Genomic DNA, 13,020 nt, shown 5'->3' with positions numbered 1-13,020 from the left:
AGGCACGCTCGATTTCTGAGGCGCCAATTTTGCGAATGTTTTGCTCGTCTTGTAAAACACTTGCAAACCGGTGCACTTGTAAACCGAGGTACCACTGTACTTAGATCCAGTGGCTTGCCCTTAAAACTTGGATTCTGGCAATAAAGGGCAACTTAAAAAAAAAAAAAAAAGTCCCTATAAATGTGCAGATTGTTATTGGGGTATTGCATATATTTTTTATGAATCCATCTCGTTTGGTTAAATTCTTTGTAGAGAAGGAGTAAGTACTTTATTGGAAAGAATATTAATTTAATAGAGTTTAAGGTACCATAGAATTCTGTATTTTTTAAGTTTATTTTCTTATAGATACTCTGTATCTTTCCATTAGGTGGTCAAATGAGTTTTAATGTTTCCTGGTGATTTTATCTTTTTATTTCTGTGGAAAATTTACTCGTATCTTTGCTTGTTCTTGTTAACAAGTATTTAATGAAAATAATAATACAGTACAAGAGATTCTCTTAATGCCAACATTAAGAGGATCTTTTATTACAGATAAGTGTATCTGCCACAGGACTCATTTTATACCTCTGGGCCTTGCTGCAGATAACACACTGATCTTTAGGAAAAGACCTGTAAGAGAAAATCTTTATATTTGTAGTATGAATGGCAAAATTATTGCCCAAATCTGAGATATGTCAGTGAAAGCTAGCACTGAGTTGGGAATGTGGGTACTGTATGTACAGAAGTTTGCAGTGTGCCAGTTTGCTAATATGTACTCATTTTTGCTGACAGCTTTTTATATGTGAATCAAGCTCATTATATGTTGAAATAAACTTAGTTGGATTTGATTCCTGGAGACACTTACTTTGATAAATACTTCACACACTGTGCTTATCTTGGAGCCTGCATTGGAAAAAAAAAAAAATCTAACTAAAACACAAGATGTTTAGGTAGCTTGTGTAAGGTAACTGATGGATTGAAGATGTACTGCTAAACTTAATCTGAGCTAGTTTTGCATTCTTTGGCTTTTGCTAGCGCTAACATAATATAGTAAAGGAATTGTAGAGCTAAGGAATAGATCTGGATGAACAAACGACTGGCCATATGGTTTTTTCGAACAACATTTGCTATGTTTCTGTATAAAGCTGACTTTTCTGCAGGCATGCAGTAAAAGATTCATACTATCAATAATGGCAGCAACATACCTGAAAAAAATGTCATGCTGTATATGTGTGGTAGTAGTATCAGTAATTACTCTATAACATATCTTTACTTTTTATTTTTAGCCCTTGGAGAAGAAGTTTGTGCGAGTTTCAGGAGAAGCAACAATTGGACATGTTGAAAAATTCCTCAGGAGGAAATTGGAACTTAACCCAATTTGTCAGGTGCGTGTGAAGATTCCATACTGACTGTGTCCTCTTTACTCACTTTTGTGGTCTCTGAACTTACTTCAGAGACACCGACTCCATTTTAACTTTTAAACAGGGGAAGTTTATTTACAAGGGGTATTATTACAACCCAGCTGAACATAGATCCACGAGAAATGCTCAAATCTAGCTTGCTCTGTTTGATTTACTGATCTCCCAAGTTTCTTCTTCAATGTGTACCTGGTAAGAAGGCCTCTCTTCATTGATATCTCTCTCCTGTGTAGGCTGCCTTGGCTGGGAAAAGTTCAGTTGAAGGCTTCAGACTCTCTCAGCTGTCCTTTATTTCCTGTTCTTCTCCTTTTTAATTCTTCTTCCAGTGCAATAGGTGAGTCATTCTAGATAAGTAGGATATCTCCCAATGGCTGCGAGCCATCTGCAGAAGGAATCCACTCTGGATTTTTTTTCTCTCAGTCTCCTACTTCATTGAGAGCTTTATTGCCACCTGTAGTTTTTCCCTTGTGTACGTAAGCCTGAAGAAGTGTTTCTCAGCTGTTTCTCTACTCTCCCCTTTTTCTTATTTTCTACTGTGCTTTTTATCCCTTTTTGGGGTTTTCTTTGTGCTCTGAACGTTTCCTGAGCTCTGCCTGTATAGAGAACACACAAACACCGGTCTGCAGATGACAGGCCGATCCCTGGTGGTACCTGTTGGCCAGCCTACATTTGTTTCTTTGGAGCTCATGGCAATCCCACTTTTTCCTCGCCTTCTGTTTAGGAGGGGTTCGAGTGCAGGCTGTTAGGTGTCCTTTGGAGGCTCAGCGGTGTCTCGCAGGGTGCCAGCTGCATTTGTGTCTCCATCTTTTCCCTTAGTGCATCCTTTGGTCTGCAGGGGTGGAGATATACGGTCAGGCACCCTGTCTGACTGGCAGCCCAAAGATCAGTGTTGAAGAGACATTTCCAGCATGAAACAGTGATTATCTGATCCCAGCTATTATAAGAGTGCTGAGGCAGGCTGAAGCACATTTCCAGCACAGGTCACAGTGAGAAATGCTATCACATCCCATGAGGTGGATCGGGGGGTGGGGTGGTTTGAATGTCACAGTTTTACAGGTATCCCCCACCTGAAAGATCCAAAGTTTTGCTATCGTAACCGTTCCTCCAACCCTGAGGTGCTGGCCTATTTGGCCCTGTGGTTACCTCTGGTTTCCAGAATTGGGGGAAGGGGGGGTGGGGAATGACTGACTAGGGTGTGTGCGTGAAGTATATTTGCGGGTGTGGCTGGCTTGACTAGTGCGGTGTGAGTGCTGTCCCTCGAGCAGGGGACTCCTGGGCTGGGTATGCTATCTTGAAAATTTATGGAGCTGATGAGGGAAATGGATTGTTCTTGATTTGGATATTGCTGTGTCTTATTGATGTGCTAAGTGCTTTTGTTGTTGCACATGGTATTTTCCGTTGTTGCCTGTTTGCTGTTTTATCCATGTACTTCTCTTGTTGACTCCTTAATAAAAATGATTTTCAAAGAAGTGTTCCCCCACCTGAGAAATCTTAAAAGTGACGTTTTTGTACTTTGCTAAAGGTGAAAAGTATTGTGAATTTGGCACGAATTTCTTAACAGCAGCCATCTTGGATTTTTAGCACTCATTTTTTTTTTCAAAAACTCCCTGCACTTCCAAAACTGCAATTTTTGTCTCAAATCTTGTTGGGATGGAGTCCTTGGGTTCTTCTACATGAAATCCTTGCCAGAATTGCACAAATTTTAGCATCTGCAGAGTGACCTTGCACCATGTACCACATGGCAATCCCAGGAGAGATGGCAACACCATGCTTAACCTCTCCTCTGTCTAAGCAGGTGACAACGGGCAACTAGCCTGTTGGGATTGCCTTTTTTATTGAGGGGGGGAGAGGCTTGGCAAGGCTGCAAGTTCTGCGCAAAAGGATATGGACACTCTGCAGCTCAAGAAACGCAAGATCATAACATAAGAATTGCCTTGCTGGGTCAGACAAATGGTCTATCAAGCCCAGTAGCCCATTCTCACGGTGGCCAATCCAGTACCTGGCCAAAACCCAAGGAGTAGCAATATTACATGCTACTGATCCAGGGCAAGCAGTGGCTTCCCCCATGTCTTTCTCAACAACAGACTATGGACTTTTCCTCCAGGAATTTGTCCAAACCTTTCTTAAAACCAGCTATGCTAGCCGCTCTTATCAGAACCTCTGGCAATGCGTTCCAGAGCTTAACTATTCTCTGAGTGAAAATAAATTTCCTCCTTTTGGTTTTAAAAGTATTTTCCTGGGGTTAGAGCATGTTCTAAAGGTGGCCACTATTGGTTTGACAAAACTGTTAATCTGGCAAAGGTTTGGAACCAGGGTTGCTGGAAAATCGGTGGTGTACCTGTAGTGGGATGTGTAGCATAGAAACGATGATGACTGTATAGAATAGTCAGTTTAAACATGTTCAATGTCTCTTTAAAACAGTTCCTCAGAATGGAATAATAATGGTGATTAAAAAATTACCTGGTTATATAAGACGTTCAGTATAGGTGTATCTTAAATTTTTTATATTGATCCTGCATCCTTTGTTCACAGGTAGATATAATATGTGGAGACCACTTGTTGGAAAACTTTCAGACACTGAGGGAAGTTCATCATGCTATTGGCCATAGTGCCATGCAGGTATGTGTTTTTGGTTGTGCTTTGTTTTGTGTTTTTCACATGAAGTAGGATGTATGAAACTAAACTAAACCTTAAGTTTATATACCGCATCATCTCCACAGATGTGGAGCTCGGCACGGTTTACAAAAGCTTAAAATATAGGAAGAGAAGGAAAAAAAAGGTTTACATGAACTTATATATAGAAGAGAAGAGTAAGGGGGGATAGAATTACATTTTAGTGAAAAGCTTGGTTTTCAGTTGCTTGCGGAATAATTGGAGGGAGCCCAGGTTCCGCAGCGGGGTAGTAAGGTCGTTCCAAAGACCTGTGATTCTGAAGAGAAGGGATTTTCCCAGTTTGCCTGCATAGCGAATACCATGTAGAGAGGGGAAGGATAGTTTATACCTTTGGGCGGGTCTGGTAGAGTCAGGACTCGAGGAGTTATAAGATAGTGGGATTAAGGGAGGAAGGATGCCGTGAATGATCTTAAAAGCCAGGCAGGAGCATTTGAAATGGATTCTGGAAATCACTGGGAGCCAGTGAAGTTTGGCTAGGAGTGGGGAGACATGGTCAGACTTGTGTTTTGCAAAGATCAACTTGACTGCAGCATTCTGGATTAGCTGGAGTCTTTGAAGACTATTTTTTGATAGGCTTAAGTAGTCCCCATAAACTTGAAAATCCAGTGCAATAGAAAAATGACAGACACACATCATTAAGGTAAACAAGCTTGGTTGCATCGTTTTCTCCAAAGTTTTCACTTTTCTAATTCTGGACTTCAAACTTCTGCATGCGTCCATCTCAGTGCAATTGGCGATTTTCATACTCAGTTGAATAGTAGAGAGTTGCGCGGGGACAGAAATCCCACCCATCCCCGCCAAAATCCAACCCGTCCCCACCAATCCCCGCGAGGAATCCCTCCGTCCCCACCCGTTCCCGTGAGGAATCCCTCCGTCCCCACCTGTTCCCATAAGGAGTCCCCGCCCGTCCCTATAAACTTCAGAAATAGTTATTTCATTTAATTATGCTACTGAATTAAAGGCTCTGGTAGAGACCCATTTACAAATAAGCAAAGACACTTTATTAATTTGGAAATATTGAGAAGAATACATACTTTGTAAAAGGGTTTCTACCAGACCCTCTAATGTAAATATAAAATATAAATATTCAGCTGATGAGGATCCCCAAGCTGTCAGCTGAGGACTTCATCTGCAGTTGGCTGGGGGGTCCCTTTTGCCAAGTTTGGCAGGCAGCAGTAGTGTCCCTGAATCACAGATGCTGGCATCTCAGTGGCTCATGGATGCTGCCAGTGACTGCTTCGTTTGGTGGAAGGGAGTTCTGGCCTTCTCTGCTGGCGGTGCTTGGGGATCCCTACCAGCCACAGCAAGGGTCAGCAAATACTTCAACACTGTAGAAATAAAACCAGAAATGCATTTCCTTTTCTTTTGAACACAATAAAAAGATGTCTGCTATATACATTTCCCAAAGCTAACATATTTTAGTCAATAAATTCCGTTTTTTACCTTTTATCTGGAGACTTATTTTTCCATCAAGTTGGTCTCAGTTTCTTTTTTCTGCTTTCCCATCTTCTGTAAATTCTTCTGTTGCTGTCCATTGGTTCCTCCTACCATGGTCCAGCATTTATCCCTCTCATCCCCCGGACCATGTGCAGTATCTTTCACCCCTGCCCACCAACCCAATGCCCAACATTTCTCCAGCACCATACCACATCTCTCCCTCCATTCCCTTCACCACTATGTCCACCATTCCTCCCTCTTGCATCCCTTTCAATCTGTCCCACTGTTCCCTTTTCCACCACATTTCTCCCTCTCATCTGTACCTCACTCCCTCCCTATGATCAAAAATTCTCCTTTCTTCCATTCCCCATGTTCACAATCATCTCTTTTTTTTCCCTCTCACCGACACACCCACACCCAATTCTCCCTTTCTAGTCCCTCCTCCTCCTCAGCATCTCTTTCCCTACCTTCCTCCATCCTCTCTCCCAAGTTCATGCCTTGAAGTTCTGTGTCCAAAAACACACTCCCTCCCCCCCTTCTGTGTCCCATGTTTGCATCCCACATTCGACCCCTTATGTGTCCCGCGTTTGCGTCCAGATAACAGCAGGGGTTGGAGGCAGCTCGAGCCAAGAGGCTCGTCTTCTTTTCCTGCCTACAGCACGAACATGTAGCCGACCGGAAGTCTTCTCCCGACGTCAGAGCTGACGTCGCAGGAAAGGTTTTGTGTCAATCACGTGCAGGGCCTATTTGGAAATACTGAGCGCCCATGAGCTTGTGTCCTGAAAACTTTCTTTGCACGGCGGATCCGTTTGGCCTCCACAAGCCACAGAATTGAGGATTTCTCCCCCCAAGTTGTTGGGTTTTTTTGGTTGCTTTTTTTTTTTTTGCAGTGATTTTTTTGCTCCGATTCCCTGGCGTCTGGCACCATCCAGCCTCTCCGCTGCTGCCCTTCCTGAAATGTTGGGTGGCGTGCCAGTTCCACGGGGAAAGGGGCATCTACATCCAGGACCACGGCTTCTGCCAGCCCATCTCTATCCCCCTGTGCACGGACATCGCCTACAACCAGACCATCATGGCCCTATACATTGAGCATTTTTCCATAACTGGCATCATCAATCATCAAAATAAAGCAGTAAAAGTCCAAACAAACCAAGTATGTTGGGTTTCAGACTAGAAAATTCTCTGGTGCCTTTCCAGTTACTGTTACCTGGTAATTAACTGGAACTGCTGGGCCACAAGAACCAGGAGGATGCCAGCCTGGTGGTGCACCAGTTCTACTTGTTTTGTTTTATTCTTATACTTTTGTATTTGTAAAATTTCAATACAGTTTTGATTAAAAAAAGCAATGGAAGTAAGGAGGACAGATTGAGACATCTGGGTTTTATTTCCATTGTTTTCAGTGGAAGTAAAACCCAGTTGTCTCAATCCATCCTTCTTTTTCTGGACCTATATGGTAACCCTACATATGTTCAAAATACTAAAATATAAAGCATGGCCTCAAGCTTGAATTCTGTTTAGCAGTAGTAGAGAGAACGCTAGCAAGGTAGCACTGCATCTAATTTCTTTTCTTTTAGAAATGTTGTGATTTAGCATTAGAGGTTCTTGTCAAATATATGTGAAAGTTGGCAACATCTTTTAAGAGCAGAATCACTTTTAGAATTTCCAGAGGGTGGTGGTGATACGGAGGAGTTTTTGTTTATGGAGCTGTGATTTAAAAAAAGTTCTCTGTCTTGTACATCTTTCTGTCTGTCAGTGAGGGTAAAATGTATTTGATGGCTTAGTAGCAGTTCTGTCCCTGTTGTGTGGACAGTCTGGTTTGGTTTCTAGTCCGGGTTTCTACTTCCCCAAGACTGACAGATGTGGGGTTCTATGGTGACAGTGTTCATTACCCCTGAGGGTGAGATAATTTCAGCAGAACCTCAAAAACACCACATATTGGCCAAATGAGGCATTCTGATACGTGGTTACTAGCTTTTGTCTCTCTGTTACAACCTGTCGTGCCGGCAGTGTACTAGAACTTGCTCAGAATCATGGAGGGGAAAACTGGGGCGAACCCCAGAAAAAACCACCTCACAGCCCAATCATCGCATGGAAAGTAAACAAGACGTTATATCATTTCATATATGCTTTTTGTATTCAAAGCAGTCAAGCCGCGCTATACGCACTTCTTTATGTGAGACAGCAGTCCTTTTTGAATCTTTTCATACCCATTGCATGAGCGTTTTTTCCAACTATTCCTGTGTGTTCCCTGAGGCAGGATCGAAACGTGCACGTCGGAACCCGCAAGCTGCAAGTTAAGTTTGCTTAGTTCTTTGGCTAAAAGCTTTGACATATGCTTAGTAAACAGTGTGCTGAACGTCAGTGGTTTTTTCACAATACAAAAAGCATATATGAAATGATATAACGTCTTGTTTACTTTCCATGCGATGATTGGGCTGTGAGGTGGTTTTTTCTGGGGTTCGCCCCAGTTTTCCCCTCCATGATTCTGAGCAAGTTTTTGTGAACTTTGTTATATCATCCATATAACTCTTTGAATAGGTCTATAGAGTGATTTTTTCTCATTTCAACATATGCACTTTATCACTCTTGTTACATTGGTTGTAACTTGTCCCCCTTTTTTATATTTGACGGCAGTGTACTAGAGTCTGATACCTTTTCATTTTACTTTTATATAGTTAATTGTTGAAAAGCAACGGTGGCCTTTTATGATGATATATACTCTGCAAGCACATCTATCATTGTTATGACAGAAACCCAGTTAGGGACTGGGAAAGAGTCTATATTTGCTCAATACTCGCCTCCTGCACTGTTTAGCTTTTTTGACTTGTCAGGGGAGGGGGCAGAGCAGCTCTTTTTGTGGCAGATTCATTTCAGCTAGTCGGGTTCCTAGCAGACAATTTATCATACAAGGAATCACTACCAGTAAGACTTTCTGTAATGTCCCCAATCTTCATTATGGTTATCTTCGTCCAAGTTATGATAATTGTACTTGAGTCTCTCTTTCTCAAACACTAGCCATGGCTTCTCTTCAGTTCCCTAATCTCATAATAATTGGCAACTTTAATTTTCACATTGATAATCTCAACATCAGGATAAGCAGTTCCTTGGTGCTTCTCTCATACTTTAATCTTTACCAACATGTCAGCCTCCCAACCCATTCGACTGGCCACACTTTAGATCTTGCTTCATCCTCTTTTGGCAGCTCTATTCTTTTCAGCAACTTCACAGCTTTATCCATTCCCTGGTCTGATTATAAAATTCTGACTTTTTGTGTCAGGACCCCAAATACTTTGCTGCAAGGTAGTTATCTCAGCACAGCAAGTTATGTAGTCCCTTCAACATTACCATCGCTCTTTGCTCTATTCCACTCTCACTTTGGCACTTGGCACCTACTAATTGTCTGAACAAGTCAGACTGTGGAATAGTGTACTCCCCCGATATTCGCGGGGGTTCTGTTCCAAGAACCCCCGCAAATGTTGAAAACCCGTGAATACGTTTTTTAGTGGGGGAGACAGGAGAGGGCAGCCAGAGGCTGGAGAGAGCAGCCAGAGCACCGGCGAGTGAAGGAAATCACTCGCGGTATGTTCCGACCGCCTCTTCCTGCACTAAAGTCGGGTCTCACCAATCAGGAGCTGTGTGTCAAAGCTGCGAATGACCGGGACCGCAAATCGCCAACCGCAAATGACCGGGGGAGTACTTAAAATAAAAAGGCAAAAAGGCTTACCAGACCCCCCCCCCCATCTTATATCGTGCATTCCTTTACTACCAAGAATAAATCATGGTTTTGTAGTGGTATATGCTCACTCAAGCATCAGGTTTGACATGCTAAGAGGTGCTGGAGGAAATTAAGGACCACCGACTTGTTAGGTTGCATCAATGTGTTTGTAAAATATCACCTAAAAAGAAAATAGTCTGTGCAACAGTACTAAAACTGTTCTGACTTAGGACTGATCTTATTGTTCTTAATTGTATTAATCTAAAGAAAAACTTCTTGACAAAATTTTAAGATCAGAATCTAATAATTCCTAACACTCTCAATCTTGAGTATCTCTCCATAAATCAGTGTTAATTCTGTACATGGAAGTGAATTAGTGTATAATATCTAAACCATAGCACCTTAGTTTTTAATTTATTAAACTTTAAGAAGTTTCTTTGTGCCCACATACTCAAGTCTTCTACGATACCCTTTATATATTATCATCAAAGGAATCCTTTGCCAAACAAAGCAAAAAAATGTCATCTGCATAGGAAAATACATGAACCTGAAGGAGAGAAAATTTTATACCCAAAGCTCAAATATGCATTAAAAAGAGAGCGGGATAACGGAGAACCCTTTGACACCCCACAAAATGCTCTCCAAACATGAGACTTACTACGACTCTTTTTCACTTTATATGTTCTGTTCCCCAGAAACTCAATGAGCCATTTCAAAACCATACCCTGAAGACCCAATTCACTTAAGGAGTAGTAAAGAATAATGCATTGCATTAAATGCAGCTGAAATATCGAACTGCAACAAAATTGACTGTTCTTGTACAATCGCACTCCATTCCTGAACAAGTGGGTAGTCAACCCCATCTCACAAGATCTCTTGTAGGAAGCCTCATTAGCATAACTTTTTGCTCCTCCAACTTCAAGTTGTCTTCATACAAGCGAGACAGTAGAAGCTAGTCTTTCTGCTCGGGTGTATTCTTTTCTTTAACCTCTAATTTTGTGTGATTATGTGCTGCAGAGGTTCCCCACAGGGATAGCTCTGGCTGCGGGAGATTGCAGACTTCACTGACAATATCTGCTTCCAGGGGGCTGGCTGCTTTGCAGTGCACCCACCTGGACAGCCTACTACCAGTTCGGGGCTCAGAGACCATTCTCTTGGGAGCATTGCTCACCCCAGATTCGTCTGCTAGTGGGTTTGAGAGCAGACTACATTGGTTCCATGGCAGTGTATCAAGGATTGGGGACAACTGCGTTTCTTTTCATGTTTAGAGTGTGTAGTGTTTCCGGGAGGGGTGGAGGTTTCCAGCCAGTGCATTGGGCCCAACAGGCAGTCAGAAGATGCCGACTGTACAGGTTCCAAGGCTTGTTGAGGCAGAGGATCTCCCTGTAAGCCTTTTCAGCTTCCATCTTGCAGCTCCATGTATGGAGGTGGCATCAGCTTTCCCCTCCTTGTTCGTTCGAGGGGTTGTAACACTCCGTCCATCTGAGGACCATTTAAAATGTCCAAGCTTTGGCCAGAGAGCAACGTGAGTGCGTCTCCAGTGAAATGCAACCATGATTTTGGTGTTGAAAGCCTACAGAGGCTCCAGGCAGGGTTCAGAGGGGGCCCCTGACCCTCAGGGTCAAGGTTTTCCCCCAAAGTTTATTAATATGTTGTTTCATGCTTATTTGGCTAACAAAACTTCACTAAATCCACCTACTATGGTGGCCCTGTTTGCACTGGGGATCCTTCTCCCCAAGGACGCGGGTTCCCCACAACAGAGTCCTGCGCAGTCAGGGGACAGTCTGCTAGGCAGATGATTTGGATGATCCGGATGATGTGCCTTTACTGTCTGTGACTTTCACTTCCACAGTGGGCGGTCTCCAGGATCTCCAGGACCCAGATCTGGGGGACGCTTTGGACCTTGGGGAAGACCCCACTATGTGGAGACTTTTCAAACTTTCAGCACTGATAGGGGTCATGTCAGAATCCCTTCAGGAATTGAAGTTGGAGGCTATTCTGTCCCGATAGCACAGTGCTCTCTTATCCCAGGACAAGCAGGCAGCATATTCTTGACTGATGGGTGACGGCACCGACGGAGCCCCGGTACGGACAATTTTAGAGTGATTGCACTCTAAGAACTTGGAAAGTTCTAGCAGGCCCCACCGCGCACGCGCGAGTGCCTTCCCGCACGACGGAGGCGCGCGGTCCCCAGTTTCTTAGTTTCCGCAGAGCTAAGAAGACGCGCTCTTTTCAACGGCTGTTGAAAAAAAAATTTTCTCTCCTTCTCGCTCACATACACCCTGTTCGGAAATATTTTTTCCTGTTTCTATTTTATTCTTTCTTGTTTTTAAAAAAAAAAAAAAAACTTTGATTTTTTCGGTTCGCCCCAGCGGGGCCTGTTGCCACCATCGAGGCCTCGGCCTTCGATTTGGCAGAAGCCGTTTTTACGTTCATGCCCTCGCAACCCGGGTTTAAGAAGTGCCAGCGGTGCGCACGGCCCATTTCTCTCACCGACCCGCATAACTGGTGCTTATAGTGCCTGGGTCCTGACCATCGGGCGTCCACCTGCACCCGCTGTGCCACTTTAAAAAAGAGAACTTTGAAAAACCATCAAATCCAACAACGGTTATTATTTGGTGCCGATATGTCTGATCCTGCGGCACCAGCACCGACATCGGCCCCGTCTCAGTCGGCACCCACCTCGTCGACACCGCGCCGGCGTCGCATCCCTCAGGTAAGCCGGCTAAGAAGCCTTCCCCGCTGGAGCGTCCTCCGGTCTCAGTAGCAGCGAGCCCAGTCCTGCCGACCTCGAGGCGCCCGCGGAAGCGCTCCGATTGAGGTCAGCCCCTCGACCTCGGGTTCCTCCTCTTCGGAGCGTCGAGCGGCACCGCAGGTACCGCAGAAGAAAAAAGCGGTACCGGTGTCTTCGCTGGACAAACGAATTGCTGCCGTCCTGCAGGTGCAACTCAAGGAGCAGTTGCAACAGCTCCGTCCAGCACTATTGGCACCGAGCCTTCCGGTCCCGGTCCGGTCTGAGCCACCGGTACCAACGGTGGAGCAGCCTCTATTGTCCGCGTCCACCTTGTCGGTACCGGTCCATTCTGCTTCGTCGGTCTCCATGCCAATCCTCGCACCGGAACCGAGAGCTCAACACCAGGCTGTTCAGACTTCGGCACCGATGCAGCCCTTAACGTCTCCCGGTACCGTGTCTATGAGGTCAGGTAAGTCGGCACGCAAATCCCGACACCTGGAACCCTCCACACCGGAGTCTCGAGACCGTAGCTCCCACATTAGGGATCCTGATCTGTGGGGTGACTCCGAAGAGCCTTTTCTTTCTGAGGGTGAGTGTTCATCGGATGATGATGATCCTGCTGTTCCTGATCCATCCTCCAGACCAGATTCTACATCTTTCACTTCCTTTCTGAAAGACATGTGTGAATCTCTTTCTATTCCTTTGGAGGCTGAGTCTAAAAAATCCAAAGCATTCCTAGATGCACTGGTCTTTGACCAGCCTCCAAAGGAATTTCTCAAATTATTCCTCCATGATATCTTGAGGGAAACCTTTTATAAGAATCTGGAGACTCCTTTGACCATCCCAGGAGCCCCTCGTAAATTGGATTCTCTGTATAAAGTGATACCTATACCTGGATTTGATAAGCCGCAGCTTCCACATGAATCTCTTCTAGTGGAATCTACGCTTAAAAAGTCTGCGGGAGCTAGTGTGTACGCTTCTGTCCCTCCTGGCAGAGAGGGTAAAGCCATGGATAAGTTTGGTAAAAGATTATACCAGAATGCCATGCTGGCTAACAGGTCTGG

General features: G+C 44.2%; 1 protein-coding gene across 2 annotated transcripts in view; it reads left to right on the top strand.

The window, feature by feature from the left end:
• Positions 1–13,020, top strand: part of PCGF6 (polycomb group ring finger 6) — a 94,525-nt gene that overhangs the window by 53,601 nt on the left and 27,904 nt on the right. For both annotated transcript variants that reach the window (XM_033941740.1, XM_033941739.1), the window contains exons 8-9: positions 1,266–1,364; positions 3,930–4,016. In XM_033941740.1, coding sequence (XP_033797631.1) covers positions 1,266–1,364; positions 3,930–4,016 — 186 coding nt within the window. The remainder of the gene's footprint in view (positions 1–1,265; positions 1,365–3,929; positions 4,017–13,020) is intronic.

This window comes from Geotrypetes seraphini, chromosome 4, assembly GCF_902459505.1.
Source record: "Geotrypetes seraphini chromosome 4, aGeoSer1.1, whole genome shotgun sequence".
Lineage (NCBI taxonomy): Eukaryota > Metazoa > Chordata > Amphibia > Gymnophiona > Dermophiidae > Geotrypetes > Geotrypetes seraphini.
The sequence above is the reverse complement of the archived record's forward strand: the minus strand, read 5'-3'. Positions and strand labels throughout refer to the sequence as shown.